The sequence below is a fragment of the Danio rerio genome, chromosome 16, assembly GCF_049306965.1.
Source record: "Danio rerio strain Tuebingen ecotype United States chromosome 16, GRCz12tu, whole genome shotgun sequence".
Lineage (NCBI taxonomy): Eukaryota > Metazoa > Chordata > Actinopteri > Cypriniformes > Danionidae > Danio > Danio rerio.
Window position 1 is genome coordinate 6139909 of NC_133191.1, and position 15909 is coordinate 6155817.

The 15909-nt window shown below is 30.7% G+C and overlaps 1 protein-coding gene across 5 annotated transcripts in view; it reads left to right on the forward strand.

Annotated features, from left to right (window-relative positions):
* The window catches only part of ulk4 (unc-51 like kinase 4), a 278515-nt gene that overhangs the window by 9831 nt on the left and 252775 nt on the right, over positions 1-15909 (forward strand). For 4 of the 5 annotated variants that reach the window (XM_068214079.2, XM_073925751.1, XM_068214078.2 and 1 more), the window contains 8 exons: positions 667-761; positions 3375-3444; positions 4417-4480; positions 7905-8012; positions 8130-8190; positions 9963-10156; positions 11901-11947; positions 14578-14656. In XM_068214079.2, coding sequence (XP_068070180.2) covers positions 667-761; positions 3375-3444; positions 4417-4480; positions 7905-8012; positions 8130-8190; positions 9963-10156; positions 11901-11947; positions 14578-14656 — 718 coding nt within the window. Of the gene's footprint in view, positions 1-666; positions 762-3374; positions 3445-4416; positions 4481-7904; positions 8013-8129; positions 8191-9962; positions 10157-11900; positions 11948-14577; positions 14657-14726; positions 14918-15909 lie in introns of those variants that run through there. The other variant, XM_073925752.1, reaches the window with a different exon arrangement.

Sequence of the window (15909 nt, forward strand, 5' to 3'; positions counted from 1 at the left end):
TCTCTAATAACTGATTTATTTTATCTTTGCCATGATGGCAGTAAATAATTTTTTGCTCTATATTTTTCAAGACACTTGTATAAAGCTTAAAGTGACATTTAAATGCTTAACTAGGTTAATTAGGTTAACTAGGCAGGTTAGGGTAATTGGGCAAGTTAATTTATAACGATGGTTTGTTCTGTAGACTATCAGAAAAAAAATAGCTAAGGGGCTAATAATGTTGTCCCTAAAATGGTAAAAAAAATTGAAACTGCTTTTGTTCTAGCCGAAATAAAATAAATAAGACTTTCTCCAGAAGAAAAAATATTATCAGACATACTGTGAAAATTTCCTTGCTCTTTTAAACATCATTTAGGAAACATTTAAAAAAAAGAAAAAAATTTATATATATATATATATATATATATATATATATATATATATATATATATATTTGTGTTATTAACAAAGTGGTTTCTTAATGTAGTAAAAAATCGTTTTTTTTCCCTTACATCATGTAATAGAGACTTACACTACTGTATACTGTCAATAAATAAATAAATACTGCCCGAAAATGTTTTTGGGGTGAAGTATGACTCATCATTTTTTAATAAGATCGACTGTTTATTGTATAAATGCATTAATTTTTAATATGTGTGTGTGTGTGTGTGTGTGTGTGTGTTTCAGTCTACATTTGGCCCCTGTAGCTCCTCAGACAGCAGAGGAAGCGCAGACAGCCCCTGCTGACCCTGCCAGCCCAAACAGCAAGTCCTTCACATTAGGTAATGCATGACATGAGAGTCAGCACGTCCTGTGCCCAGGCAGACAGCCTGGATTGTTATACATGTGTGGTTTGCAGGCACGTACACATGTGCACACTTGAGCCTGTAAAACCCATGTTCAGTTTGCCTTGCTGTACAAATGATATTTACGCTCGTATTAAATCACACACATATCCGTACACTCGAGGATTAGATTGCTCCTGGTTAATACCTCTACTGTATGCTGTATAAAGACTACATGACAGAAGAGTGAGCTTATGTAACTCTGAATGATATTTTGTGCTGGTTCTCATGGAACTTCTGGAATATCATGATATTTCAAAAGTTAACTTCTAAAGCCAATTGCTAACATTTGTCTACAAAATTTAAGGGTTATTAAATACTGTACATTTGTACAAACAAATTTACAATAAATAGTTACAGTGGGGAAAATAAATATTGAAAATGTTTTTTTCTGGAAATAATATTTCGGTCACACTTTACAATGTTCATTAGTTAATGTTAATTAATGCATTTACTAACATGAACAAACAATGAACAATACATTTACTACTGTATTTGTTCATGTTAGTTAACATTAGTTAATGAAAATACAGTAGTTCATTGTTAGTTCATGTTAACTCATGGTGCATTAACTAATGTTTACAAGCATTAACTTAGATGTTAATAATGCATTAGTAAATGTTCAATTATGATTAATAAATGCTGTACATGTGTTGTTCATGATTAGTTCATGTTAGTAAATGCATTAACTAATGAACCTTATTGTAAAGTGTTACCAATATTTCTAATGCAGCTGTTGACATGGAATTGAACCAAATTTTGGTAAAAATACCAACATAAAAATAAAACAAAACAAAAAGCGTAATGTGTAATAACAGTGGAATGACACAAGGAGAAATGTGTTTAATACTTTATATCAGTGGTTCTCAAACTGTGGTACGTGCACCTCTAGTGGTACGCAGGCTTCCTTTTAGTGGTACGCAAAGGAATCGATGAATAATTAACATAAAAAAATTGACACACTTTTAACCCTTTGACCCATACGATAGCACTGATATGATCAAAAAATTGATTTCAATAGGCTGAACCTTTTATTTTATTTAAAACTTTCATTTGAAGCTAATCTCTTCCCCGTATTCGTAACGATTGTTGGGGGCGTATCCCGTATTTTAAATCCCAGTGTTGACAGGTAATGACTTGCTTTTCTGACACACTAAGCCTACTCTAACGTGCTGTAAGCAGATCTAATTTCTAATTCAAAGGTAACACTTTAGAATAAGATTCATTAGTTAATGCATTTACTAACATGAACTAATCATGAACAACACTTGTACAGCATTTATTAATCATAATTGAACATTTACTAATGCATTATTAACATTCAAACTCATGCTTGTTAACATTAGTTAATGCGGTTATCATGAACTCACAATGAACAACTGTAATTTTATTAACTAATGTTAACTAACATGAACAAATACTGTAGTAAATGTATTGTTCATAGTTTGTTCATGTTAATAAATGCATTAAGTAACATTAACTAATGAACCTTATTGTAAAGTGTGACCAATTTAAATATGTAAATCAAAATCATATTTAAAATACAAGTTAATGTTTAGATTTCAAAGATATACAAATAAGTCTACATGCAACATCTATTTAAAAATAAAAAATAGTTTTAATATGAATATGATGACATATAGCCTATATTAATGAGATCCATGGAACATTTCCAGATTTTGATGAATAGGCTTCTATATGATAATACTTTACATTTATGGACAGCAGTTTTCTTTTTACTTTTTAAGAACAGTGGCATTTCTAATTAACTTTTAGAAGCACATTTAATTTAAATATTATTAATGTTTTTTACCTGTAAGCACAGTGTTAATGTTCAAACTATTTTTAATGTTTAAAGTGGCTGACAATAATAAATATTCTCAGTAATAGTAATTAATTTGCCTTGTTTTTTTTAACTGTGCAGTGCTCTAGCTGCTTAAATAGGCCTGCTACGCTACTGTATTTCAATACCGGTCATTATGGTGGTACTTGGAGAGACTATTTTTTTCTGAGGTGGTACTTGGTGAAATAAGTTTAGGAACCACTGCTTTATATTAAAGGCTTTTTTAATGATGGCAGCTTAAAGACTCATCTCATATGGAGAATGAAGTCGCATGCCTTGCTCAGGTGTGAGTTTTTCAACAGAGTGTACAAATCTTAATTGAGAGATTTCAGCTGCTGTCTGGGCTTTCACTGCCTTTCCACACCTCCATTTCTTCATGCGTTCAATACTTGTTCCATGTGTCATTTCATTTTATTACACAGATCGTCTTTGTAAACTAATTAGTTTTGTTTTCTTTGCATATATGGATTTCTTTGGTTGTTACTAACATCTAGTAAAATTTCGAGTCAATGGGACCTTTAGAAATATGCTTTCTGAGAAAATGGTGGCGTGTTCAATATAAATTTTTTTCTGCTATACATAGATAGATGGATGGTTTTCTAGATGGTTTCACATAGTTATCTTTTTTTTTGGAGCACTTTTTTTTTTAATTTTTAAAATTTTTTTACAAAATGTGCCTTTTATCAGACATGTGTTTTGTTTTGTAGATAACGTGATTGAGTTTAGACCAAAGTCTGCGCTGGACATTGATGCCAGAGAGGCCATTTTCCTCCTCAGGTATTACAATTTACTCCTATATTTGCATGTATGTCTCTTTGATTACACGATCTGTAAGAACTTTAACATGCCAAAAACTTGCAGGTATGGATACTTCAGCATTGTTTGGACATGTCTGTGAACCATTCAAAATATCTCTACAATGTACACTACTGGACACATTGTTTTATTGATTACATTCATTCACTCATTCATTCATTCTTTTTACTTTGGTTTAGTCACTTATTTATCAGGGGTAGCCACAGTGGAAAGAACTGCCAACTATACCAGCATACTGTATGTTTTATGCAGTGGATTCCCTTTCAGCTGCAACCCAGTACTGGGAAACACTCATACACTCTCGGATTCACACTTACAGTCGTACACTACGGACAACTTAGTTAATCCAATTCACCTATACCGCATGTCTTTGAACTGTGAGGGAAACCGGAGCACCCGTAGGAAACCCACGTGAACACGGGGAGCACATGCAAACTCCACACAGAAATGCCAACTGGCCCAGTCGGCACTCGAACCACAGACTTTCTTGCTGTAAGGCGACAGTGCAAACCACTGAGTTCACTTTCTCCAGCAACACCTAGGCCTGATTACCTATTTGCAATCAAGAAGTCATTTAAAAAGGACCTGCCTGACAAAGTGAAGTAGATTAAAAGATCCTCAAAACTACTGTACATACATATTGGCTTTCATCATATTTCTTCAGAAGGAAACATTTCAAAATCCAACATTTAAGCCAAGAGTATGTTTGGAATGTGGTTTATTGGATATGGATTTTGATGTATTCATTAAACAAACATGGATACTTTTGTACTTTTGTAAAGAAATGTATACATAAGCAGGCACAGTGTATATTTGTCAACAATACTAGAAACACAGTACTTGACTGAATTTATGACTTACGATAGTGTGATGCCCAGTTCTAATATCAAGATTGTCCAGCGTATTTCACGTGTTGTGTCTCTGCTCAAACAGCTCTAGACCAACTCCCAGAACAAGCACGGCTCGAGAAACAGAGGACAGTCGAGCAGAAATTCATGTGAGTTCAAAAACATAACCTTACGAATGCTGTGCTGCTTACTCAGAATAGCACTGTGGTAATGAAAATAGTAATCATTTGATCATGTACACATCATTTACAGGCAATAAAAAGCATTTTTTAATTTCTCCCTCATGAAATAAGTTTTATGTAGTTGATAACTGAGAGGAGAGACTTACTGTATAGAAATCTGATACAGTAGGTGCGTCCCAAATCGCATACTTATGCACTTTTCTATGGAGTCAATTTAGGGCCATATATACTTGCAAAATAAAAGAATAAATGAAAAATTAAATATTTATATGTATATCATAGTCATTTTCTCCCCCAATAACTCGATGAAATTAATTGTATGGATGTTAGGTGACCAAACTCTTATTATAAAGAATATAATTGTTTAACAAAAATGTTTTGTTTGAATAAATCACAAAATATTCACTGAAAAATGGATAAAAATATTCAGTTTAATTAAATACACACATTTATTCAGAGCATAGGGATTTTTTTAATCAATCAAACTTTATCTAATTGTATCAATTAAAACATTATTATTTTAAAAGGCTGAATTAAATGTAATAATAAATGTTAGTGTTTATATTTGTCCGTCTCAGTAAAATCGGTGGCGCACACATGAAGCATTCATATCTGTGGATAAGATACATGTTTTGATACAATTTTTTTTACTATTATTTAGATTTTTATTGGATAAATCTTTCAAATATTGACCATTTCAATACAATGCCGTCTTTGGCTCATGAACATTTCCTCATTGTTATCGAACTATTTTATAACTGTAACAAGAGGCAGTTCAATCATGATTCAATGTTAAAACAGCTATCATAACATTATTTATCAATAAGTGGCTCTTTTTGGATTCTCGGAAGCTCTCGAAATTAAAAATGTAAAACGGGAAATATATTGGGACCATTGTTTTTGTTGACATCCCTCAAAATAGTAAATATTTACTTACAGAAGTACAATGAAGTACAACTTTTACATTATACATAACTACACTTTATAAATGAATGTATGAATAAAATATATATTTTTAAATTAAATTTCAATTAAATTAGATTAATAACTTGACCAGCATTTTCTTGGAAATACCTTTTAATAAACCACAGCACCATCTACTGGATATATTCAATATTGCAATCTGCCATTATTGCATTACAAGGAATGCTTGATCTACAGCTTTACATAATACTACCTATTATTACCAACACTATCTATTATTCTTGATTACATTTAAAATTAATATGTTTGAATCAGAAGTATGTCTGAAATCAGTTTGGGTTTATGTTTTTTTTTCTTCTCTCCACCCAATTCTGCCTGCATACATAGTCAGCCAGTGTCAGTTATGCAGCAAGCCAATAAGTCAGATAAGCTTTTAGGCACAACCATTGTTATCCTCACATCGGGGGTGTAAAATCCTGCAGAGTTGAGCTTCAACCTTAATCAAGCGCTCCTGATCTGAGTCTTCAGGATTACTAGAACATCCATGCAGGTGTGCTGTTCTGGTTGGAGCTCATGCTGTGTTCCGTTTACCACTGATCTTAGAACTGGGAATGTCAGCATGGATACTTAGCCACTGATAGCTCTACCACTTCATTAAAATGCTTTATAACAGCCAGACCACATATAGAGTCTAGAATAGTTATAAGAGGACATATAAGAAGATAAAACAAAGAACAGTCAAATTAAAATACCTACATAGTCATTTGAAATGTACTATTATCAATGTTTCATCTCTATAAAGTTATAGAAAAAAATGTATTGGGTAGAAAGAACAAAAACGTGAATGCAACAGTATGGACTAAGAAATATACACCAACTGGAAAAATAAGATGGTGTTAATTGAAAAGCAACAAATCTGTATTATTAGATTTTAAGTAGAGTACATAAGGAATATATTTTACTTCATTTAAATTTTTTTTTACATTTTTATTATTGGAATTTAATAGCATATTCTCATAATATTTTTTTAGTCTTTAATTTAGTTTAGTTATTGATTTATTTTAATTTACCTGTTCATCCATTTATTAATTTATTTTATTTATAAAGTGTAATTTTGTATATCCAATATAAAAATCCATAGTTTCCTAATATCTTTGAGTGAAACTATTTATTTTATTTCAACTTATTTATTTATAAAGTGTAATTATGAATATCCGATATAAAAAGCCTTATTTTCCTTATATCTTTGAGTTCTTAATTATTTAATTTAATTTAGTTTAATTTATTTTTATTTTATCCACCTATTCATCCTTTTATTTAATTATTTGTTTATTTATAAGGTGTAATCCATTGTAACCATGTATACCATGTATATTCTTGTAATATCTTTGAGTCCTTAATTTAATTTAAATGTTTGCTTTAATTTATTTATCCATCCGTTTATTTATTCATTCATTCCTTCGGCTTAGTCTCTTTATTCATCAGGGGTCGCCACAGCGGAATGTACCGCCAACTTATCCAGCACATGTTTCACACAGTGGATACCCTTCCAGCCGCAACCCAGTTGTGGGAAACACCCATACACACGTACAGTACGGGCAATATAGTTTATTCTATTCACATATACCGCATGTCTTTAGACTGTGGAGGATACTGGTGCAATTTATTTATTTTTAAAGTGTAATAATGTATATCTAATGTAAAAAAGCCATAATTTCCTAATATCTTTGAGTCTTTAGTTCAATTATTTATTTATTTATTTATTTTTTATTTTTTTCATTCTTTCATTTATTTATAAAATGTAATTATGTATATACAATTTAAAATGCCATGTTTTATTTATATTATTTTAGTGTATTTATCTATCCATTCATCCATTTTTTTAATTTAGTTGATTTATTTTATTTTTTTTACTTATATAAAGTGTTATTATGCATATCCAATGTAAAAAGCCATTTTTTTCTAATATCTTTAAGCCTCTAATTTTATTTGATTTTATTTATCCATTTATTTATAAAGTGTAATTGTGTGTGTCCAATGCAAAAAAAAAAAAGTATTCTCCTAATATCTTTGAGTCCTTAATTTAACTAAAATAATTATTTTATTATAATTTATTCATTTTTCCATCTATCCATTTATTTATTTATTCATTTATTTATTTCGGAAGTGTTATTTTTTATATCCAATGGTAAAAGCTTTGTGTACTTCTGTAATTAAGTGTATTTAAAAAACAATTACGCAAAAAAAAAAAATCGAAATAATAGTAATAAAATGCATCGAAATGTGCATCTTATCCACCAATATGAAGGCTTCATAATGTATGTACCACTGATTTTGCAGAGACAAACAAGCATAAATGCTAAAGCAAACTACTACTATTGTTTCACTTCTGTTGATGCACTGAGCAACCACATTGCATATAGTGAATTTTAAACCATGTTATTTAAACATCCCATATGCTCTGTAGGAGTCCAGCGTTATGGCAGAGGAACAGAGTGACCTGAACACATGCATTAAATCGCTTTTATACACCGACTGTGACCTCACAGTGACTCCCATCATGGATAACCCAAAGGTAAAGACAGGATTTCAGGATTTGATCACATTGTCAGACCGTGTAGCATTACAGAATGTGTGCCTTATTTTTGAATATTATATAAATATTTATATTGTAACTGTGCTCTATTTTTAGATTTTAAAGACTGCTCCAGTTCGTTTTGACCCCAAAACACTTTGTGTACCAGCACACTCAGGTAACCTGGGATATTTTTTTTCTTCAATCAGCTGAAATAAAAAAAAAGGCTACTTTCAGTTTGTTATGGCACATGACAGAATCTGCTAACATTTGTTGGAAACAAATGTTAAAAAAATAAAAAAAAGTACAGTAACTAAACTTAAAGCATGAAATATTTAAGAATAGCTTTTAAACTTTTACTTAAGGTTTATGAATACTGCAAATCTAATTAGATCTACTTGTTTGGTAAAAAAGTCTCTAAAATAATGTGTCTACTAAAAGAAAGAAAATACTTTTTTACAGGCTGTATTGTACATGAACCATACAGTATAAACATTTACATATTAGTCAATATTATTACTGAAATTAATAAAAAAAAGAAAACATATTTTACACACATTTACATAAGTAAATAAATAGACTCAATGATGGGCTAAAAAAATCTTAAATCTTTATTAGCTTAAAGGGGCTAATAATATTGTGCTTAAAATGGTTTTTAGAAAAAAATTAAAACTGCTTTTATTTTAGCTGTAATAAAAAAAAGACCTTCTCCAGAAGCAAAAATATTATCAGACATACTGTGAAAATTTTATTACTCTGTTAAATATTGTTAGGGAAATATTTAAAGAAAGAAAAAAAAAATCAAAGGGGGCTAATAACTTCGATTGTACATCCTGTGAATTTTGTTTTCTTTTTCAAATGTTTTCCAAATGATGTTTAACAGAGCAATGAATTTTTCACAGTATTTCCTATAATATTTTTTTTTTCAGGAGAAAGTCTTATTTGTTTTATTTCGGCTAGAGTAAGTTTTACATTTTTTATAAACCATTTTAAGGTTAATATTATTAGCCCCCTTAAGCTATATATATTTTTTCGATTGTTTAAGTCAGGTATGTCCAAACTCGGTCCTGGAGGGCCAGTGTCCTGCAAAATTTAGTTCCAACCTCAGTAAGACACTTCTGATTATTAATAGCAACCTGTACATATATCCATCTATTGTAAATCTCTGTTCATAGCTAATACAACCTGTATATAATGTTCATAGTACATCCATCTGTAAATATCACCATAGTTTTTAATTAACTGCACTTTATAACTTAACCCTGTATCCTGCACTTGCTGCTATTGCACTGCTGGTTAGACCTAAACTGCATTTCGTTGCATTGTACTTGTACATGTGTAATGGCAATAAAGTTGAATCTAATCTAATCTAATCTAATCTAATCTAATCTAATCTAATCTAATCTAATCTAATCTAAAGGTTTCAAACAAGCCTGAAAGACTCAATTAGATTGATCAGGTGTGTTTAAATAGGGTTAAAAACTGAACTGTGCAATGCTGCGGCCCCTCTGGAATTGAGTTTGACATCCCTGATTTAGGCAGGAAGGGACAAACTGCAGGCCTAACATGTTTATATCAGTTTAAAATTTTCTAAACGCAAATTTTGCCTCTGTTTTGAAGCTGAAACTAACACCTTAATGTTTTTCATTTAATTTTCATGGGACCTTTAACCAATGATTGTACAGAGACTGTACTTTAATCTGCACACTTTATTGTAGTTTATTTGCTTATTCATTGCTGCTTGTAGTGATGCTTGTGGCAATGAAAATTGTAATATAGTTTCTTTTTGGATGCCAGTTCAAAGAATTTGCATAAATGGTAATGAACGCTTGCTTTAAGTTTGATTGGGTTACTAAATAAAATACAGTAAATGAATTAAAATGCATCCAGAAAAAAAGGTTGCACTAAACCCACTGCTGATCATTCTGTTAAATTCCATCTCTCTCTCAGCTGAACGGTTGTCCTGCCTGAGCTCAGAAGACTGGTCTCAGTTTTTACAGCAGGTTTGTGCCGTTCTGGAGTCAGTGGACCGAGCTGGATCAGCCAATGCCACAGCACCACGTGCCAAACTCAACCTGCTCTGTTACCTGTGCACCGTCTGTAACCACAGAGACACAGCCACACGTCTCATCCACTCCGAGCTGGTAAGACACGTCTCAAACAGACGAAGCAAAGTCACATGCTCATTATCTTAAAACTAACCCTGAAAGCGTGATTAAGTGCTTTTTATTTTAATGTCCACATATTGGAATGTTACAGTACATTTGAATATTCATTTGTGGGGTATATATTCATTTTCTGACTTAAACTGCATAACTTGCTATTGTCATTAGAAAATGATCACTTCTCAATTATTACTTAACAGTAATCATTTTTTTCTGTAAATAAAAAAAGCAATCTATAAGTGTGCTTATTTATTGTTTTATTGATTAGAATTTTGGCTAATTACTTTGATTATAATAATTTTATTATGATCATAATTTTTTTTGTAGTGTCAGTATGTTTTTTCAGATGTATGTTTCACTTTTAGCCACCAGGTGTCTCACCAACATTAGTGTTTCTGTTCATCCTAGTGGCATATTCTTGGATTCGCTCTCTGGATAGATTTTTTAGAGCCAATCACCTAAGCCATAAATGTCATGTGACCAGTCACTTTGGAGCCGGAAAAATCATTCCTTGATGCGATAACAAGACTGATTGATTGATAGCACATAAACACTTGCATAACTTTTCAAGTACACTGTGTAAAAATGCAGGGTTCTCACTGACAAAGGTCCAGAAATTGTCCTATTTTAACTGCTATGCCATCATAACTAGTAAAAATAGTCGATTAAAAAGGCTTTAAGACCAAGCGGGATCCTCTGTTGGCTGTCGCTTGGGTTTTACTTTAGTCTGCCAATGCTAACAAATATTTTTATTTTATAATCTGACGTAAGAGAAATCATCTTTTGCTACTGTATTGTTTTTTTATTTTATTATTTTTATCTTTTTTATTTTACAGGTCACTTTTATTCTAAGCTTTGGACCTTATTCTTGAAACTAAAAATGGCCAATAAAAAGGTGTAAAGTTAATTTAAAACTGTTTTGGTTCTTGATGTTGTTCATGAATTTTCAAATTTCAAATTTCAAATTTTTTTTACAAAAGAGGCTAAAAAAATTCTGAAACTCTACAATATTATTATTATTTGTTTGTTACACATATACTTACATTTTTTATTAAAAATGGGCAAATTTTGGAAGGTTTGTAATAAAACTTTAACAGATTCCAATTTTTTTCCTAATATATATACAGTTGAAATCAGAATTTATAGCTCCTCTTTGAATTTCTTTTTTTAAATTTTTCCCTAAAGATGTTTAACAGACCAAGGAAATGTTCACAGTATGTCTGATAATATTTTTTTTCTGGAGAAAGTCTTATTTGTTTTATTTCAGTTTTTAATTTTTTAATAATCATACAATAATTCAGGGTGGCTAATAACTCTGACCTTGACTGTATATGTATTATTTTTTCATATTTCTTTATTGTAAAAATTTTGGAAATATTTTTGGTATAAATCAAAAGTGTGGTTATAATGGCATCCAACAAGTTAATACATTTTTAAAATGTCACTGAAATGCATTATTTAAATCTCATAATTAAATAGAAAATGAGAATATCTGCAAAAAGGTGCACATTTGGAGAAAAAAAATCACCCCTTTCGCCAGGCTGAAAACTATATATGTAAATATGTATATAAGTCCTAAACTGATACTAACATCTGAAAATCTTTGTTTTAATTTCATGGGACCTTTAAAAAGCCTGACTGCATCTTATGGAATTTTAAAAAATATATATAAAATTTAATCTATATATAAAATTCTCAATGTTTTCTTTTCTTCCTAACACAGTTTCCTGTGCTGGTTCAACAAATGCGACAGGCTCCAAACTGGGATATGTAAGTTTCATGGTTCCTCAGTACACTGCTACATTCATACAACTTAAAGCAAGAAGCATTTTCTAGTAAATTAAAAGAAATATTCAGTAATAGGTCATCAAAATTAAGTCTGCCTTTTCCTCAAAACAAGCTAAATCAGTGTTTGTCAACCACGTTCCTGGTGGACCACCAGCTCTGCACTTTTCCTGTCACCTTAACTAAACACCCCTGATTCAGATCATCAGCTCATTAGCAAAGACTGAAAGACCCGTAATGGGTCCTGTAATTGATTTCACTTGATCAACTACATCAGCCGTTCAGTTTACCACTACAAAACACAATAGAAGATGACCGTGATGGTGGCGGTCTTGGAGTGTGTACTTAGTGAAATGCAGAGCCCGTCTCTCTCTGTCTCTCCTCTCTGTCCATTTTGGCTCAGTGGAAGGAATGATAGGCATGTGTCTCTGTGGCCCCTCACAGGATTACTGTCTCCGTCTCCACACTACAGTCACCAAGCAACCACTTCAGTTTTAAATGACACAGAAAACTAGCATTACACAATGCGCCGAGACAGAGTGAATGATGAGTGATGTGCTGGCAAAAATAGTCAAATGCTACAGTAAACTAGAAGAGCTTGTGTGGTACAGGGATTTTAACATGGGAAGTGTGGTACAGTCGTGTTATACTTTAATTGTATAATATTCCTAATATTTAAAAAAGTATTTAGTCAACCATTTTGGACTTTTATTGCAAATAACACTAAATATAGTATTATTATGAAATATTCTCACACTTCAAAAAACATTTTCTGACTCCTGTGATGATAAAGCTGAATTTCAATGTCAAATTAATATTTTCCAACTCATTTTAATACATTGAATTGCTTTTAATTCTTTAATTTTAATCAATTATTGTTTTAATTATAAATTAGTTTTAATATTATTATATATATTAAATATTAGAAATATTAAATATATTATTTAATATTATTAATGTTGTTTTTAATATTTATTATTGTTATAATTATAGTTGTATATATTATTTTGATGCTGTTTTATTATTTAATATTGTTTTAATTATAGTTTGATATTATTTTGTTGCTGTTTTATTATTAATTATTGCTTTAATTATAGTTTTAATATTATTATAACATTGTTTTAATTATAGTTTCAATAATATTTTAATATTGTTTTAATTATAGTTTCAATAATATTTTAATATTGTTTTAATGTTTAATATTGTTTTAATTATAGTTTTAATATTATTTTAAGGATATGATTAATATTTTAATGTTGTTTTAATATTTATTATTGTTTTAATAATAGTTTTAATAATACTTTAATATTGTTTTAATATTTAATATTGCTTTAATTAAATGATATATAATACTATTATACTATACAGTTGGAGTCAGAATTATTAGCCCCTCTAAATTATTAGCCCCCTGTTTATTTTTTTCCACAATTTCTGTTTTCAATACATCTCGAAACATAATAGTTTTAATAACTCATCTCTAATAACTCATTTATTTTATCTTTGCCATGATGACAGGACATAATATTAGACTAGATATTTTTCAAGACACTTCTATACAGATTAAAGTGACATTTAAAAGCTTAACTAGGTTAATTAGGTTAACTAGGCAGGTTAGGGTTATTAGGAAAGTTATTGTATAACCATGTTTTGTTCTGTAGACGATCTAAAAAAATATAGCTTAAAGGGGCTAATAATGTTGTCCTGAAAATGGTGTTTAAAAAATTCAAAACTGCTTTTATTCTTGTCGAAATAAAACAATTAAGACTTTCTCCAGAAGAAAAAAATATTATCAGACTTACTGTGACAATTTCCTTGCTCTGTTTAACATCATTTGAGAAATATTAAAAAAAGAAAAGAAAATTCAAAGGTGGGCTAATAATTCTGACTTCGACTTTATATATAACTGTATATGTCTTTACTGTCAGAGACATATTTAAAATAAAATGCAACCAGCTTTTAATAAGATGTACTACTACTACTTCTACTACTACTACTACTACTTATAATAATAATAATAATAACAATAATAATCATTATAATTATAATAATTAGGAAAAAAAGTTTGTTCATGAAATAAAATGGTTATAAAATCATAAAATCATGGTTATAAAGCTATGATAAAATTATTGTTCAATGCTTTTAATATATGTGTTATTTATTATTATTATTTTTTTTGCATTTATTTTTGTGATATGGTCAGATTCTAATTCCCTTACTGAGAAGTTTGACATGCACTGTTGTACCAGAAAAAAGAATTATGCTAGCTGGTTATAAAAATATACCTAAAACAATTTAAATAAATCGACCTAGACACATGTATATGAATGTATGTGAATATTATCAACTTCCTAATATTTTCTAATAAAACAATGCTTAAAACTCCCTAAAATACAGTAAAGGTAATAACTTTATGTATAATAACATTGTTAAATTTAAAATAACTATTTCATTGGCATTTATTCCTGTTACAAATTTGAAATGCTTATTTATGCCTAAATATATTAAAAAGATGGAACAAATGTCATCTTTAAAGGTCAAATATGAACACAGTGCAACAGATTGAATGAAACGGTCTGATGAAAGTCATTTGATTCATTCACATTTTTGTGTTTTAGAAGAAGCAAAGTGATGAGAGCGATCGGCCTGCTGGCGTCCCACTGCACGGAGCTCAGAGACCACGCTCCTGTCTCAGAGGTGAGAACTGTGTGTGCGTCAAAATCAAGATGGACATGTTTGAAAACCCCCAATCGCACCAGCAGGTGTCACTGCAGCATTGTTGTCCTTGCCAATTCTCATCTTCCACTCAGAGGAAAAACAAAACCCAGTAAACAAAACCCATTTCTCAGCTCTCCATCCAAAGCACTTCAAATCCAGTAAAAGCCAAGTGAAATTAGCCTTTACATCTCCATCTCGGCCTTATCAAATACAAAGAGGAAAGACATCTCATCCAAGCAGGTCTATAAAAGCTTTTTCACTAATAATCAAAGCAGCGCACTGATGTGTTGTGCTAAAATCAGACAAAATCAAACATTCAGAGGCTTCCATTTTGCTAGCAACTTCCCCATGTCTTTGTTTAATGGAGATTTTATTTTTCGCAGTACGTGGACAGTGGCACAAAATGGCCGTCCATCGAAATCTTGAGTTTGCTTCGCTCATTTTCGCACAATGCAAGCTTAAACTTCTTAGCTTTTTTCGACTCGGCCTTCATTCGAGCTGTTCTGGGCTCAGTGGGTCGGTATTGAAGCGACGGAGGCTTTCCTTGGTGCTCTACGGGGGGTTCTGTGTCTGAGCGGACCATCCTGTCATGGCGATTTCTTTCAGTGCTTCCTCTTTGCCGAGAAACGCAGAGCTGCTTTCTTATGGTTTTTCTGCTCTCTAGAGGGCCCGCCTAGATCATGTATTGAACTAAAAGCTGAACAAATCTCTCTTTATATATATATATAATAGTATATTATATTATATAGCATAATAGTTTTAATAACTAGTTTATAATAACTGATTTCTTTTGTCTTTGCCATGATGACAGTACATAATATTTCACTAGATATTTTTTAAGATACTCTTATTTAGCTTAAAGTGACATTTAAAGACTTTAGTAGGTTAATTGGGCTAATAATATTGCTTAAAGGGACTAATAATTTGTTGAAAAGTGTTTTTTTTTTATTAAAAACTCCTTTTTTTCTAGCCGAAATAAAATAAATGAGTCTTTCTCCAGAAGAAAAAATATTATAGGAAATACTGTAAAAAATTCCTCAATCTGTTAAACATCATTTGGGAAATATTCAAAAAAGAAATTCACCGGAGGGCGAATAATTTTGACCTTAATTGTATATATCGTACACACTGTAAAAAATGCTGGGTTTATCTAAATTGTTCTGTGTTGAGACAACATAAAGGAATAAAATTAACTTATTCGTTTTTACAAATAGAAGTTGGTTGATCGTAAA